This window comes from Aegilops tauschii, chromosome 7, assembly GCF_002575655.3.
Source record: "Aegilops tauschii subsp. strangulata cultivar AL8/78 chromosome 7, Aet v6.0, whole genome shotgun sequence".
In the NCBI taxonomy this organism is placed as follows: domain Eukaryota; kingdom Viridiplantae; phylum Streptophyta; class Magnoliopsida; order Poales; family Poaceae; genus Aegilops; species Aegilops tauschii.
The window spans coordinates 205,449,655-205,467,202 of NC_053041.3; the positions used below are offsets into that span (position 1 = coordinate 205,449,655).

Here is a 17,548-nt window from a genome sequence, read left to right on the forward strand (position 1 = left end):
GTTCTGTCACTACCCCTTACTTATTGTTTAGTTTCGTGAAGTCATTGCTTGCCTGCTCTGGTTGAATACATTGTGTGAAGACATTCACCCTGATTGCATATTTGGCTTCATATTGTCTTCCTATTTCTAATCTGTTCTACCTAGATGCTACTTGTCTCCGTGTTGTCTCTGTATTATACCTTGACTATTGCATGGCTAGTGTAGTTTATCTTTCGCTGTATCCTGTTTAGGTATTGTTTAACTTTCTGTCTTCGAAGACATTGCCTGTTTCGAAGACTTTCATAAAAATCGCCTATTCACCCCCCCCCCCTCTAGTCGATAACTAGCACTTTCACTAATGGCTATAGAGGAGTAATTTTTTACTCCATCTCCTATCCGGCGTCTATATTTACTCGGCCGCCCATCGCTGAAGCAAAAAAATCTGCTCCCCTCGCAACCTCACCTACCCCACTCCCGCGCCGCATCTACACCGCCCACCATCAGCCACCGCAGACGCTCAGTAGGCCCCGTCGTGGTCCTCGCCTATCCGGATTTGAGCCTCTCTCGCTGATGCCGACATAAAAATTGGCAGATCTATGACTGTCGCCGTCGTCGGATTTGAAGCATCCGGTCGCTGGCGACGGCGCCTTTGCCATGGATTGGCCGGGTATCGAACCGCACAGCCCCTAGAGGTATGGCCTCCTCCTCTAGCCACTCGGGTCTCACTCGTCCGCAAACGGTCGACAAAGACACGTCTAGCCGTCAGCCGGACTCGACACTGGCCCAGCAGCTCGTTGGCTCCCCATCGCCGGTCATAAAGTGTGACGACTGCTCGCGGCAGGCGGTGCACCGAGTTTCGATCATGCCGGAACATCCTGGATGGATGTTCTTCAAGTGCAAAAGATGAGGCGGGTGCTTGTTTTTATCCGGTTGTTCATCGGATTCGGTGCAATTTGTAGCTCAATGTTTGCTCAAATTTGTGTGTAGGATTAATGCGAGTTTTGGTATTGAGAAGAAATTCCATTGATCTATTGATAGCCAGAAATCTGATAGATGTTCGTGCACCCTTTGCTAGAGTAGAGACCAAAGGCGACACAAATGTCGAATTGTGTGGGACCGAAGAAGAAAGAATTGTGCAAGCTTGAGAAGCTAAATTGAGAGAATCAACAATGAAAACATGAAGAAAATATTAATCCAACTAGTGAAAGTAGTTATGAAAGTTGGATATCTATTAAAGTGTCTAAGAATTTTTTTTATGTGGCCCAAAATGAAATGCGAATGACATTTTTTTTACTCCGTTAATTTAGGGGGTCGGCTAGGTCCGACCAAAAGTTAGCGGAGTATTTTTACTCCACTAAGGTTTACTTGGCCGGATACTCTATTTTTTAGGGATCCGCTAGAGTTGCTCTAACCACCGGCTTCCTCTGAATATTTAGCGTGACATTCAGGATTTTAACCATAGATCATGCAAGGTAACACGAGTGCAGGAGTAGGCTTCAGCCTGCAGGTTTATTTATGGGCATCAAACAAAGTGCGCCCGTGCAAAACAATTGGGGTATCGAATCGAATCTAATTATGGACGTCACACCAATGCCGGCCGGAATGCAAACCCAGCACGCCTGCGGAGATTCAAACCCAACTGCAGGCCCGATCATATTTATAATTATCATTTGTTTTCCCACGGGTGACAATGTCCAAAATTTCATTATTGAAGAACACCCAAGGAAGGCAGATGGCTCAATCATAGAGTTGGTAATCAGATCGACATAACCTGCTGTTTTAGCTTCTAATTGCTCCATTCATACACTTGGTCAAAACACCATGCCAATTTTTTTCTCCTTTTTCAAATACCTGCAAAATCTTTCGGACACAGATATATAGTTGCTTTAATACCGATGATTGTTTGTTTGTTTGGTAATGGCCGTGCACCATCCATATAATAAATTTGCTTACGGAGACATAAAGATAGAAGACAGTGATGTGCAGTGTTAACTAAGAGAACAAAATCCTGAAATTAGGGAGGCAAATATTGTCTCCAACCACTAGGCCTGGCGCCTAGGCCTAGGGGACACTGAGGTGACCCCATCAGCAAGCCTGAAAACACCACTACTGTAATCCATACAAATTTTCAGGTATGTTAACATTATGGTGAGTATGCAGTGCACACATGAAAAGGTCACGCGGAGATGGATGTGGATGTGACCCTTGGTGTTGTGCTCAAAAGCGCGCGACAATACCGTCTTTTTTGCCGGGTTTTATAGGGAAAGAAACATGGAGTAGTGCTGGGTGAACTGCCAAGGTGGTGTGGCAGTCCACATCTTGCTGATAAACAACACCTGCTGCTCATTTGATCTCTTTTATTATGGCAGTCCATAACAACCTAATTTTTGGATAGGCAACAAGTGAGAATGAATTTGCACGTGTTCCATTGTGATGTGCCACTCAATTTGTTGTGAGTATAGATACATGCTTTATGAGATTGCTAAAGCTAATTGTGATGATTTGTAGGGTACTGAAGTGGGCATGCTCATCTCCTAATACCCTTTGCGGCTACTCAATGCCATAACACGTGGAGAACTTAGAAGAGTAGTTAATAAGATTCGTTTTTAGGGGTCATTTGATCCTCAAACTTTGGCTTTCACTGATTTGTCTTGTGGCCCAATCAGATCCCTTGCTCTCTCATGCATTTGCATGCTGGGGAACTCCTAAAGAAGTGTCAAAGTTCATAAACCATGAATACTTTCAGTGTGAAATCTCATTATTCTGAGCCTCTACCTCTTTATCTTGCCGCGGCGAAAATAAGGATGGGCTGCAAAATCATGGCCTGATAGATAGACTCTGAAGCAGACAGATGCCCCCAAACTCAGTAATTAGGGCCCAGTAGTGGTCACTCTAGAAACTTGGGTTGCTAACTCTACTAGGCATTGCACTCTCGAAGCAAGCAAACAAGTGACCACAGTATTTATTCTACTGGAACTGGATTGCCTTTCTGCAGCTATCTTTAGCTGCCACAATAGAATGTTCCTGTCTTTACAGAGGGTCACTAGGGTTAAAAATACTAACCACATCCACACCCATTAGCACATTTACCTTTTGACAGTGTAGCTAAGCTATACAGCTTTTGATGGATGGCTCCTATCTTTTGCAATACTAGTTTACTGCTTCATGCTGTAGATGGCACGCAGCCAGTGTTCCTAACTGAAACTAAAGGTAACTGAATCTGCTGGTAAAAAGGTAAATTAACACCGGAAGCAAATATTAAGTACTGCTGACTTTTAACAGCACTGCCGCTCACCGCATCTATTGGGGGGCAACAGAGCTTTTATCCTTTCTGGATGATTGTTTGTTTAACTGCCCTAAGTACCAGCAGAATGTTCTGCACTGACAGTGACAGGAGTCACATTCGGTAAATGTAATAACAAAACAATAACGACTAGCTTCCCTTTTTAACAACGTACTGCTAGCAGCAAAAAACTATTCTCCGATTGGATCTATCCAAGCTGGTAAAGTAGGATCGACCATGTTCCGTAAATATTTTTAAAGGCGGTGCGAGATCAGATCTTGGCGGCAAGTAGGCCTGGAAAATGCTCTGGTGTCAGGGAACTAACGGAAGAATGAGATGTAAAAGAACATGCATTACAGCTCGAGCAAGGTACAAGTTCTATGCTAATTAAAACTTAATCATGTGCATGCATGGTAGCTCCATGTTGCCCTCACCTCGCCTCGCCACCCATCCTTGAGCTCTGATGCGATCTGAATCCAAATCACCGCCTGTGTTGCCATGCATCATGCTCCTCCAATGCTCACATTACTCAAAGCATTGTGGTTTGTTAGCCATGCATGTGATGTGTGACACCTAATGTGTCCCCTAACTAACTACATGTGGTTACATGTTTAACCGAATGCAAGCTACAACCAATACATGTTTTACCTACCTACCTAATGCATGTGAAAAAGATTTGACCAAATGCATGCCGGAGTCCATGCTTTTGTGCTGTTGTTACCTACTTCTTGAATCTTGATGGATGGCATTGACTAAATGCATGCTATGCCTAGCTAACAAGGAGTAGTTTAGGAAAGATTCATCCAGCCACTGACAATCAACGACCAATTAACCGGCCAAAAATTTGTTATCTTAAGAACATGTTAGTCCCTTGTATGCCGAAAGACATGCTCCAAATGTTGTCGCCAAAAAAGCTGAGATTCTTTCCGGTTACTTTTCTGCGTTTGCCTCCCTCCCCGCTGTTATTTGGTTCTTTAGAACGTTAGGCATGTGATGTGAACATGCGCTGTGAACATGCACAAAATAGTACAGTATGGAAGCTCCAGACAGAGTAATTTTTATTAAGACAGCCTCTGAATTAGTTTAACTGATGTATTCTCTGTCCATGTGGGACAGTGAAAAGAAGAATATGCCTGCGAAATCAAATGCTGCAGAGAATACCACACAGAGTGGAACATGACAGGACAGCCTGCTGCTGCTACTGTAAGTTTTGCAGATCTGGAGAAAGAAGCTGCAGTGCAGGAGAAGAAGAGGGATTATAAGATTGGTTTCTTGGCTAACCAGGTCATCAGCCCCAAGGGGGTTAGATTACCAAGAGCTCAGAGCATGTTCCGCCTGCATCACTGCTGCATCCCTGCAACATCTGCATGCCATCGTCAACAAGTAAATAAATCACAGGGCAACAGAAAATGTACTGCCATGCTTAGCTTAACCTCTGGGGTCCGTGGGCTCTGACCACCCTGCATCAACCCAGTTCCAGCAGGTAGGAGTACAAAAGAAGAACAAACTTTCACAGGCCTAGAACACCGGCCGTACTTGCACAACAACGACAGATTAATTAAAGTTGGATGGATTACCGAGAGAATTACAAAAGCACCGTGGCAGAACCCGAGGGATCGACAAGGGATGTTTTCACTCACTCACCTCCTAACCAGGATTAATTAACAATGAAACTTAATCAGTGCATCAACTAGCACCAAATGATGGACGGCATCAAGAGCCACCTTCCTTCCATCTTCTCCTTGCTTAAACAAATGCTCATGTTCCTTCCTGATCCACAACTCCAAGAACAAAGAAAATGTCCGCTCATCCAGTGTACTACTCAGACAAACACTCACCCAGACGGTGCATCAAAAATCAAATCTCTAGCTCATTTTATTTATATATTAAAAAGAAGGATATCCTGCAAAAAGCATAGCTATGCTATATCATTCATTCGGATCCAGATCTCCAGTGACAAAACCTTTGCGCTATAAACAAACCTAACCCTGGCCGGGGTTTCCCTCCCACTCTACAACCCCGAGTGACCCTCCCAATGCCATCGCCATAGCAGGCGCCACGCCCGGCCGATCCTCCCAATGTCTCCCCCTCCTCCTCGGCTAGGCCTCGCCGCCGTCGCGACGTGGCTGCTCCTCGTGGCGCTGTGCCTCCCGCCGCGCGCCCACGCCGTCAACGAGCAGGGCGAGGCGCTGCTGCGATGGAAGCGCTCGCTCACGAACGGCACGGGCGGGGCCGCGCTGGAGACGTGGAGGGAGTCGGACGCGAGCCCGTGCCGGTGGTCCGGCGTGGCCTGCGACGCGCGCGGCAGCGTCGTGTCGCTGCTCGTCAAGTCGGTCGACCTCGGCGGGCCGGTGCCGGCGCGCGTGCTGCGCCCGCTGGCGCCGTCGCTCGAGACGCTGGTGCTCTCCGGGGCCAACCTCACGGGCGAAATACCCGGGGAGCTCGGGGCGTACGCCGCGCTGACCACCGTCGACCTCAGCGGGAACGGCCTCTCCGGCGCGGTGCCGGCCGAGCTCTGCCGGCTCGGCAAGCTCCGGTCGCTGGCGCTCCACACCAACTCGCTGCAGGGCGCCATCCCCGACGGCATTGGCAACCTCACTGCACTGACGTCCCTCACGCTCTACGACAATGATCTTAGTGGTGCCATCCCGGCGAGCATCGGGAAGTTGAAGAAGCTGCAGGTGCTGCGCGCCGGTGGCAACCCGGCGTTGAAGGGCCCGTTGCCGGCGGAGATCGGCGGGTGCACTGACCTCACCATGCTCGGCCTCGCCGAGACCGGCATGTCTGGAAACCTCCCGGACACCATCGGGCAGCTCAAGAAGCTCCAGACCCTCGCCATCTACACCGCCATGCTCACCGGCCCGATCCCGGCGAGCATCGGCAACTGCACCGAGCTCACTAGCCTCTATCTCTACCAGAATTCTCTCTCCGGTCCGGTGCCGCCGCAGCTCGGCCAGCTGCGCAAGCTGCAGACGGTGCTCCTGTGGCAGAACCAGCTCGTCGGCACCATACCCCCGGTGATCGGCAACTGCAAGGAGCTCGTGCTCATTGACCTCTCCCTCAACATGCTCACGGGCCCCATCCCGAGGAGCTTCGGTGGGCTGTCCAAGCTGCAGCAGCTGCAGCTCAGCACCAACAAGCTCACCGGCGTCATCCCGCCGGAGCTCTCCAACTGCACGTCGCTCACCGACGTCGAGGTGGACAACAACGAGCTCTCGGGAGAGATCGACATCGACTTCCCGAGGCTGCGCAACCTGACGCTGTTCTACGCGTGGCAGAACCGGCTCACCGGCGGCGTACCGGCGAGCCTGGCTCAGTGCGAGGGCTTGCAGTCGCTGGACCTCTCCTACAATAACCTCACCGGCCCCGTCCCGAGGGAGCTCTTCGCGCTCCAGAATTTGACCAAGCTGCTGCTCCTCAGCAACGAGCTCTCCGGGTTCATACCGCCGGAGATCGGCAACTGCACCAATCTCTACCGACTCCGGCTCAATGGCAACTGGCTGTCGGGAGCCATACCCGCGGAGATCGGCAACCTAAAGAACCTCAATTTCCTCGACCTAGGAAGCAACCGCCTCGTCGGCCCACTGCCGGCGGCCATGTCGGGGTGCGACAACCTCGAGTTCATCGACCTGCACTCCAATTCCCTCTCCGGCCCACTGCCGGACGAGCTGCCGCGCAGTCTCCAGTTCGTCGACATCTCCGACAACCGGCTCACCGGGCTGTTGGGACCCGGCATCGGCAGGCTGCCTGAGCTGACGAAGCTTAGCCTCGGGAAGAACCGGATCTCCGGCGGCATCCCGCCGGAGCTCGGATCTTGCGAGAAGCTGCAGTTGTTGGACCTCGGCGACAACGCTCTCTCCGGCGGAATCCCGCCGGAGCTCAGCATGCTGCCTTTCTTGGAGATTTCGCTTAACCTCAGCTGCAACCGCCTCTCCGGGGAGATACCGTCGCAATTCGGCACCCTCGATAAGCTCGGCTGCCTTGACCTGTCTTACAACCAGCTCTCCGGCAGTCTTGCGCCTCTAGCAAGGCTGGAGAACCTCGTCACGCTAAATATCTCGTACAACAGCTTCTCCGGCGAGCTCCCGGACACGCCCTTCTTTCAGAAGATCCCGCTCAGCAACATCGCCGGCAATCACCTGCTTGTCGTCGGCGCTGGCGCCGACGAGAACTCCCGTCGCGCGGCCATCTCGGCTTTGAAGCTCGCCATGACGATTCTCGTCGCGGTGAGTGCGTTCCTCCTCGTGACCGCCACGTACGTGCTCGCACGCTCGCGCCGCCGGAACGGCGGTGCCATGCACGGCAACGCCGCGGAGGCGTGGGAGGTGACCCTGTACCAGAAGCTCGAGTTCTCGGTGGACGACGTGGTGCGCGGCCTTTCGTCGGCGAACGTGATCGGCACGGGAAGCTCGGGCGTGGTGTACCGGGTGGAGCTGCCCAACGGCGAGCCGCTCGCCGTGAAGAAGATGTGGTCCTCCGACGAGGCCGGCGCGTTCCGCAACGAGATCTCGGCGCTGGGGTCCATCCGGCACCGCAACATCGTGAGGCTGCTCGGGTGGGGCGCGAACCGGAGCACCAAGCTGCTGTTCTACACGTACCTCCCGAACGGCAGCCTGAGCGGCTTCCTCCACCGCGGCAGCGTCAAGGGCGCCGCCGACTGGGGCGCCCGGTACGAGGTGGCGCTCGGCGTCGCGCACGCCGTGGCTTACCTCCACCACGACTGCCTGCCGGCCATCCTGCACGGCGACATCAAGGCCATGAACGTCCTGCTCGGCCCGGGCAACGAGCCGTACCTCGCCGACTTCGGCCTGGCCCGCGTCCTCTCCGGCGTGGTCGAGCCCGGCAGCTCCGCCAAGCTCGACACGTCCAGGCCACGCATCGCCGGATCATACGGATACATCGCGCCAGGTAATCAAAATTCAGTTTGTCTAGATGTTTTTAAAAAATGTCACATCTAAACTCCCACAAATATATAATGCAGCAATAAGAAATAAAAAAACTAAAACAAAAAATAGACCACAAATAAAGTGGACATCAGGTTAGTGTGACATAACTATATCACATCTAGAACTAGATGTGTCCTAGACAGATTCATCAAAATTCTTCAAAATCTGCAGCTTCTCTAGCGGGAATCTTTGTGTGACGGGATGGGATTACTGATCGAGATTCTTGTGGGAGCAGAGTACGCGTCCATGCAGAGGATCACGGAGAAGAGCGACGTGTACAGCTTCGGAGTTGTGGTGCTGGAGATCCTGACGGGGCGGCACCCGCTGGACCCGACGCTGCCCGGCGGGACGCACCTGGTGCAGTGGGTGCGGGAGCACATGCAGGCGAAGCGGGGGGTGGCGGAGCTGCTGGACCCGCGGCTGCGCGGGAAGCAGGAGGCGCAGGTGCAGGAGATGCTGCAGGTCTTCGCGGTGGCCATGCTCTGCATCAGCCACCGCGCCGACGACCGGCCGGCGATGAAGGACGTCGTCGCGCTGCTCAAGGAGGTCAGGCGGCCGCCCGAGAGCGCCGCCGACGAGGGGAAGGAGCAGCCGCGCGGTGGCCCGCCGCCTTGTCCGGAGCGGTCGCCGGCTCGGAGCGCGCTGCCGATGGGCGGCTCTTCAAACTGCTCGTTTGCCATGTCTGATTACTCGAGCTGAGCTGCTTGGATGCAGTTGCGAGATAGCAGCAGCCTTAGCGGGAACCATGTGTAGAATTTTGGACGCATAAGCAAGATCAGTAAATTTGTAGGCAATTATTTCCTGAGAATTTGTAGGCATTGAGAATTACTTAAGATTGTATATTATGATTATTCAAATGTACTGTATTGTTCTTGTGTAAACTAACGGAAATAAATTAACAAACATGGGTGAGCAATTGAGTTGCGCTCCGATATGACTATTGAAATTTATGATAAAGGACATTTTTTGTTAGGGCAGCACTCTGGACCGGCGCGCCGTCGGCTCGCGGCCGTCCGATTGGGAAGATGGGAACCGTTCGATGCGCGTCGTCTTCGTTAACGCGCGCGTACGAAGAGAATCCCGGCGGCGCCTCACGCGTTTTCCCCCCTCTGCCGCCCCACCCCCTTGCTTTGCGGCCGCACGTGTTCTCCCTTCGCCGCTCCTCGCTGGTCGTCCTAGTTGCCGGTCCTAGCCCACACAGTCTGTCCTTATCACCGGTGGTCCTCGTCCCTGCTTCTTCCCATGCAACAGCCGCACCCTGCGGTTGCAACTCCTATGGCAACAGTTGTAGCTTTGGTGGCGACAACCGAAGCTCGCCGGCGTGCTCGCCGTCGCTCATCCCCGATGTCGCGGCGTGTCGGCGCACCTGAAGCTTGCAATGAAATTTGAGTCGTCGGGGGAGGAGATGCCCAGTGTTACAACTGATGACGATGACATCTACCTAGGATAAGGTAATAGGCCTGACCTAGACACCCTTCCCAAGGATACTGCCCTACAGTCAAAGGCATTCAAAGAACAACAACATTCACCAACTGAAATCACCTCAGAGTGCAACCCACTCGACCAGAAGCATTTCACTCGGATAACCCAATTTCATTCGACCAGGATATACTCACTCGACCACATCAGAAATCACTCGGAGTACAGAAGATCTAAAGTCACTCAGGATGGCAACGGTCAGGCGTTCACTCCGTAGTCTTAATGATCATTTATATGCCTTTATTGTTGGCGTTGCCAGTAACGTCTCCCCTTTATGTACATTGAACCTCTTGTAACGTGGGCTGGCTGGAGTCCTGGCGCACTCTATATAAGCCACCCTCCTCCACTGGCACAAGGGTTCGCACCCCCTGTAACTTCACGCATAATCCAGTCGACCGCCTCTGGGCACCGAGACGTAGGGCTTTTACTTCTTCTGAGAAGGGCCTGAACTCATAAATCTTGCGTGCACAACCTCATCAGAGCTAGGATCTTGCCTCCTCTTACGTACCCCCTATTCTACTGTCAGACTTAGAACCACGACAGTTGGCGCCCACCGTGGGGCCGGTATCTTAGCGACTTTCTGGTGAGGTTGCGATTTTTTCGATTCCCATCATCATGGTTTCCGGCGGTGGATTGGTTGAGGGCCGCGAGATCCGTCTCGGCGCGCTCGTTTTCGTCGCCGACGACTCCGCCTGGCTCCAGGAGGCTCCCCTCGACGTCGAGGCGCTCCCCGTCCGCGGGGCGACGCATTTTCGCGCATGCGTCCGCGTCGTTCTTCTGCGGCAGTTGTCGACTCATTATCGGCCGGCTCCCGCAACGTCTTCGCTTCCCGCTGCTCGTCGCCGCAAGCGATCTGGTCGATCGCGGCTTCAACGGTGGGTGAAGCACGCGGTGGCCCGTCAGTCGGCCACCCTGTCGGTGTGAAAACCGGCGGATCTCGGGTAGGGGGTCCCGAACTGTGCGTCTAAGGTCGATGGTAACAGGAGACGGGGGACACGATGTTTACCCAGGTTTGGGCCCTCTCTATGGAGGTAATACCCTACTTCCTGCTTGATTGATCTTGATGAATATGAGTATTACAAGAGTTGATCTACCACGAGATCGTAATGGCTAAACCCTAGAGGTCTAGCTTGTATGACTATGGTAATGAGTCTCTCCCCCTCCGGACTAAGTCCTCCGGTTTATATAGACACCGGGAGGATCTAGGGTTACACAACGTTGGTTACAAAGAAAGGAATCTACATATTCGGTCGCCAAGCTTGCCTTCCACGCCAAGGAGAGTCCTATCCGGACACAGGTGCAGTCTTCGGTCTTTGTATCTTCACAGCACATCAGTCCGGCCCATGACTAACAGGCCGGACGCCCGAGGACCCCTTAGTCTAGGACTCCCTCAGTAGCCCCTGAACCTGGCTTCAATGACAAGGTGTCCGGCGCGTAGATCTGTCTTCAGCATTGCAAGGCGGGTTCCTCCTTCCGAACTCTAAAATAGTCTTCGGACGTATCGATGTGTCCGGTCCTGTAACACACACACCACACACAACCGTAGAGAGAATATAATATTTCATGAATCCAATCCGCTGACAACTTTTTGTAACATGACATCACGTCTGTCCGGTTATAATTTCGAACCGTTTTTCGTCCGCCGCTCCATGTTTCGAGACACGGTCGCCATTGGCACGTCTTGTCAAAGCAGAGATCGTGTCCCCTTATTGCGGGATTCTCATCAATACGGGCGTGGGTAACCCAACCGTGCCATTTACACAGTCCTTGGGAATAGGCGAGTTTCGAGGCGAATGGGGAGGCGTTCAATATTCACTGCCTTTATAAGGGGATAAGGATTCCCCCTTCTTCTCCCACGCCTTCTCTCTTCCTCCGCCCTTCCACTTTTGAGCTCCAGCGCCCAAGCTCTCATCTTCTTCCCACTCAAGCTAGCACTCAACCATGTCCGGATCCGGAGGTCAAGGCAAGTGGATGGTCTCCTCCGTCAAGGAGAAGGACATTACTGAGCTTCGGGCGCCGGGGTACATGGCGAAGGAAATCGCCCATCGTCTGCCGGCCCAGGGACAAATCGTCCCCACGCCGATGCCCAACGAGAGGGTGGTTTTCATCCCTCATTTCTTCCGTGGGCTAGGGTTTCCACTTCACCCTTTCGTCCGTGGGCTGATGTACTATTACGGGATAGATTTCCATGATCTGTCCCCCAACTCCTTCCTCAACATCTCGGCGTTCATCGTCGTGTGTGAGGGCCTTCCTCCGCATCCAACCCCACTTCGGGTTGTGGCTCAAAATCTTCAACGTGAAGCCGAAGGTGGTGGATGGCCAGCACGCGGAGTGCGGAGGAGCCATGGTGAGTAAGCTATCCAATGTCTCCTAGCCGAAAGGCACTTTCGTGGAGACTATTAAGGAATGGCAGAAACAATGGTTCTACATTATAGAACCCTGCGGCGCCAACTGGGCCGCAGCTGCCGAATTCAACTCCGGTGCTCCAATGCGGCTCACCTCCTGGGTCGAGAAGAGCCCAAACTAGTGTTCGCCAGACGAGCTGCTAGCACTGCAGACGCGCGTTCAAAGCATGGTGGACAAGGATGTCAAACTTGTCGATATAATCCAGGTGATGCTAGTTCGCCGGATTCTCCTGTGCCAAAGCCGAAGCCTCCCGCTATGGATGTTCAATCCGAAGAAGCACCATACCCTGAAGAGGCTCTTCGAGACCACTCACAAAGATGCCTGGAAATTGCTCTTCAAGGGCAACGAGATTCCGCTAGCCACGGATTCGGACCGTGGGCACGACATTAACCACCCCGCCAGCAAGGTGAGTTTTCAATGCGTCCTTTACTTGTTTGCTTCAAGGAGGATATCTGAACATTTACTGTCATTGCTTCTTGAGGAATGGATGGAGAGGGCGAAGCGGATCTAGTGTCCGGCTCCGCTACCTGAAGAACCAGTCATTCCGCATTTAGCAAAGATGCTGGTGCCGGCGCCCTATACCGCGCCGGCGAAGAAGGCCCAGGCCAAGGGGGTCCGAAGTGGCCCCCGTCGCAAGGGCGCTTCGGACGCGACGTCCGAAGACAAGACCCGCTCCTCCGCTGCCGAAGATGACGACGATGAGGTGGAGGAGGAGGACAACCCTCCCCCTGACGAGGGAAGGAAGAAGAGGGCGGCCTCCACGAACCTGGAGGCGGGGACGTCCAAGAAAGGGAAGGGCTCCTTCGCGGATAACTCCGCGTGGGACGTCGGCAGCAGTCCGGAGTGACACCCCCGCACTAAGCCTCCAGCTGCATCGTAAGTGTTATGACTCCCGCATACCCATATGTCCAGCCTCTCCTCTTCAATGTATGGACATGGTTAATTATGCTATTGCAGTTCGGCCCACGACAGCTCCCAGCAATCCTCATCAAGAGGTTCGTTGGACTCAAAGGAGATGGCCAGCGAGACACCGCCGGCCGCTTACTCTCCCAAGGCCAAAGGAGACGACAAGGTGCTCTCCCAACGGACCTTCCCAGGCCGGGGGGAGGCTCAAGGGGCGCTCGAAGGTGAAGCCCCCATCGCCGAACACTATGGGAACCAATCCCCTTGGAGACTAGGGAGGAGGGTCGTACTCAGTTTGGCCCTCAACCGGACTTGATTCCAGAGACCAATACGGCTCCGGAATCCGGCACACAACCTCCTTCGAAAGAAGGGGGTATGCCTATTCCCCCGGTGACCCCTGTCCAACCAGGGGCACCAGATAATCTGATGGAAGCGCTGCAAGGTGCTTCCATTGTGGATGAGCACCATGTTCTTATGGGCACGGTGATTGAAAGGGTTCAGTCCGCCAAGAGCGGACTAACTGAAGCCCGCAGCAGCCTTCTGACAGGTTTTGAGGTAAGGGACGAAAAGAGAAAATCCCAATATAGACAGTAGCCCCCGAGACACCGTCCCGTGTTTCGGAAAGAAAAAACCGGACATAGGATCAATCCTTTATTGTAGGAAACTAACTAAATTTGTCGGGAATGAATATGCAAGCGTCGCTACTGGCCGCGGCCTCACATGCTTCCGAAGTCTCCGAACTAAAGCGGAGGCTGGAGCAGGCCGGGGAGGAGCTTGGCCAGGTGAAGAGGCAGCTCCAGGAGAATCAAGGTGTGTAATAACCCGAAAAATACTCGAAAAGAGTAAGATTATATATATTGACCGAAGTGTCATGATATGTATAGGAGCGACGACCGAGGTCGAGGCCCTGAAGAAGGCCCTGGCCGAAGCCGAGGGGAAGGCTGTCAAGGAGCAGGCCGCCCGTAAGAAGCTCAAGGCCCGGGTCAACGAGGTTCAACAAGAGCTCCAGGATGCGGTGAGGAAGTGCGAGACCTTGGAGCGCGACGCGTCGGTTCGAGATACCGAACTCGCCAAGGCTCGTCAGAGCGCGGAGACGGCCCGGAATGAGGCTCAGGGCGCCCTCCAAGAGATCCAGGACGCCAAGAAGATTGCAGCGGGTAAGGCATTTAGTATGCAAAGCAAGTATATGAGGAAGAAGTATTTCTTACTAACCCGGATTCGGAGTTCTCCAGGAGCCTACGCGGATCTACCGCGCAGTGTGTCCGACGCCGCGGAGTTCTTTCGAGCCGAGGAAGGGAGCTCCACGGAGAAATTGTTCTGGTCACAGTATCTTGCGCCAGAGCATCCTGTGCCCTTCGCCGATCAGCTGAAACAGCTGGTGGAGCTGCATAGGGTGGCCGAACTAGCCATGAAGGATTTGATAATCCGGCTATGGCCAGCCGAAGCTATGCCCGACAGCTACTTCGGACTCGTGAAGCGGCTGGTGAACGCCTGTCCTCGGCTGGATGTCGTCAAGCGATCAGCCTGTATTGAAGGTGCGCGCATGGCCTTCGCCCGTTGCAAGATGTGGTGGGCGAAGATGAACACCGTCGAGCTGGCCAGGGGGGCCGCTAGAGGGCAAGGAGCACCGCACACCTGAGCGCTATTTTGCGGATGTCCTAGAGGAGTCTCGCATTGTGGCAACGCAGTGTGGGCTGGACATTATTTTTGAATGAATACATTCATGTTGTCTTTGCCTTGTATGATGAAACAAAGTCGGTTTGTAATATAATGCTTATTATGTTTTAATTTTTTCCTCCTGTGCGGCCGTGTTGTATGGAATCTGAGGGTTGGCCAGTCGTCGGCTTCTTCCCCCACGTAGGTAGTATGGAGGTGTTCGGGATGGAATCTAAACAATCTTGATCCAATTGTATGGTCCTTGAAGGAGTTGTTTAGCGCAACGAACCAGGCAATCAGACTATACGGCTTAAACGCCCTCACTTAGCCATAGGAGTTTTACAATAAAACATAGGCGGAGCCCCTAGTATCCGAACCAGAGTGCTATGAGCGTCTAATCAAGAAGTACCGATCCTTCGCGTAATGCGGGAGAAATCTCCAACGATTTGCAACCTCCGAACAACTGACTGGCTCTTGCTGTATCATGACAGTCAGTTTTCGGCTTTCTCTACTGAGGTGCTCCTTTGGATAAACCAGGGCACAATTGCAGTAGTTCTCCCTTTACTACCTTAGCCGATATAGCGAAACGTAAGGTAGCAAGCACAGGAGCCGGGCAACCCAACTATTGACCAAAGACATGATTCGGAGCCAATGCATATAATGCTAAATTTGGGGTGCCGAACTATACTGTAAAAGTGTTCGGACTTGGGTTGCCATGTTGTGGGGTGCTATGAAGCCCCTGGCAAGGTGGAACACACCGAGTATGCGGGTGTTATATGATGAAATTACCAGGAAGGAAAAGGCAAAAAAGAAAGAAAGAGGAAGAACCAGTGGTAAGCTAGAGACGTGGAAATTTGGGCCGCAAACTGTTTCTATTATAAAGTCATTGGTGTGTTAAAGCGCGTTTATACAAGTAGTGCAATAAGCAGCAAGGCTATTTACTATGCCTTCACCAAGAGAGAGCTGCGCATAGGTCCTGAAAAACAGGTAGAGTGATCGTTTAACGAAACCACCTAGAGACGTCCCCCATATGTCTGCGTCTCTCCCGTGCCGAGCTTGTATAATACCATCCGACATGGTCGACTATCCCGACCGCTCTTATTCTTGCCATCTTGGTATGTTTGTCCTTCGAGGGGACCTATGATTAGGCCATCGGATGGGGTCTGCGGGATTGAGACCTAAAAGGAAAAAAGTAAAAGTAAAAGTATGTGTGTATCCGGTGCCGGTTGAGCCGCACTATGGGTCACAAGCTAGCTGTGCCTCCGTCGATGCCCATGGAATTTCGAGTGCGTAGTTATGTACGCGCGGCGCGAATGCCACCGCCTGATCGGGACTGAGACGGAGGCCGGATTGCTAGTCGAGCTCCTGACGAGCCGAGTTGTCCTGCTGCAGGGTAGTTCGGACCCTCTTAACGGTGTCCGTGGGCTCGGCAGCCGAATTAGGGTTCTACTTGAGAAGGCCGCTATATACTTCTGCTTCTAGGGCAGCTGTGTGCTCTTCTGTATGGAGGGAGCGTTCCGTATTTCCGTTGACCGTGATGACGCCGCGTGGACCGGGCATCTTGAGCTTAAGATAAGCATAGTGTGGCACTGCATTGAATCGAGCGAACGCGGTTCATCCAAGCAGTGCGTGATAGCCGCTGCGAAAGGGGACGATGTCGAAGATTAATTCCTCACTTCGAAAATTGTCCAGAGACCCGAAGACAACTTCTAGCGTGATTGCGCCCGTACAGCGGGCCTCAACGCCTGGTATGACTCCTTTGAAGGTAGTCTTTGTGGGCTTGATCCGTGATGGATTGATGCCCATTTTTCGCACTGTATCCTGATAAAGCAGGTTGAGGCTGCTTCCTCCGTCCATAAGGACATGCGTCAGGTGAAATCCATCGATGATTGGGTCGAGGACTAGTGCGGCTGAACCGCCATGACGGATACTAGTCGGGTGGTCCCGACGATCAAAGGTGATCGGAAATGACGACCATGGATTGAATTTTGGGGCGACTGGCTCTATCGCATAGATGTCCCTTAGTGCGCGTTTGCGCTCCCTTTTGGGATGTGTGTAACATATATCAAGTTCACTGTTTTCACTTGCGGGGGAAACTTCTTCTATCCCCCTGTGTTCGGTTGCCGGGCCTCCTCGTTGTCTTCCTCGCTTTGTGATCCCTTTTCCCTGTTCTCGGCGTTTAATTTGCCGGCCTGTTTAAAAACCCAACAACCTCTGTTGGTAGTGATTGGCTGGTTTGTCTGGGGTGCCATGTATCTGGCACGGGCGATCGAGTATGCGGTCCAGGCTGGATGGTCCCTGATTGTTTCTCTTGTATGGTTTCTTCCGCTGGCTGGACTTGGAGCCGCTGAATCCGACGTAGACTGTAGTGTCGTCGGTATTATCACCATTGCTTCGGCGTTTGTGTCTGTTACGTCGGAGCTTGCCGTTGTTGTTCTTAACCTCAGAAGGGCCTGCCTCGCTAGCTGTGTTTTTGCTGTGAGCCAACCAACTATCCTCACCCGCGCAAAAGCGGGTCAGGAGTGCCGTGAGGGCTGCCATAGATTTTGGCTTTTCTTGGCCGAGGTGGCGGGCGAGCCATTCGCCGCGGATGCTGTGTTTAAAGGCCGCTAGGGCTTCGGCATCCGGACAGTCGACGATCTGGTTCTTCTTAGTTAGGAACCTAGTCCAGAACTTCCTGGCTGACTCCCCAGGCTATTGAACTATGTGGCTTAAGTCATCGGCGTCTGGTGGCTGGACATATGTACCTTGGAAGTTAATGAGGAAGGCCTCTTCCAAGTCCTCCCAGCCGCCAATAGAATTTTCAGGCAGGTTGTTTAGCCAGTATCGAGCTGGCCCTTTAAGATTTAGTGGGAGGTATTTAATAGCGTGGAGGTCATCTCCGCGGGCCATGTGG

General features: G+C 52.8%; 1 protein-coding gene across 2 annotated transcripts; it reads left to right on the plus strand.

Moving 5' to 3' along the window:
* Positions 1 to 4,708: 4,708 nt before the first annotated feature.
* LOC109767700 (uncharacterized) lies at positions 4,709 to 9,142 on the plus strand. Of its 2 annotated transcripts, none has more exons than XM_040395011.3 (2): positions 4,709 to 8,170; positions 8,380 to 8,551. In XM_040395011.3, exons 1-2 carry the CDS (start codon positions 5,341 to 5,343, stop codon positions 8,403 to 8,405), a joined length of 2,856 nt encoding a protein of 951 aa, XP_040250945.1. In that variant the 5' UTR covers positions 4,709 to 5,340; the 3' UTR covers positions 8,406 to 8,551. The 2 variants fall into 2 exon arrangements, with proteins under 2 accessions (XP_040250945.1, XP_020182013.1); XM_020326424.4 differs by having other exon boundaries at positions 4,721 to 8,170; positions 8,444 to 9,142.
* The last annotated feature ends 8,406 nt before the right edge of the window (positions 9,143 to 17,548 follow it).

What these genes read in the sequence shown, in the direction of transcription:
- LOC109767700 (XM_020326424.4), top strand. Translation starts at nt 5,341, where the DNA reads ATGTCTCCCCCTCCTCCTCGGCTAGGCCTCGCCGCCGTCGCGACGTGG. An exon ending in ATACGGATACATCGCGCCAG is followed by an intron (nt 8,171 to 8,443) that starts GTAATCAAAATT and finishes TTGTGGGAGCAG; the next exon opens with AGTACGCGTCCATGCAGAGG.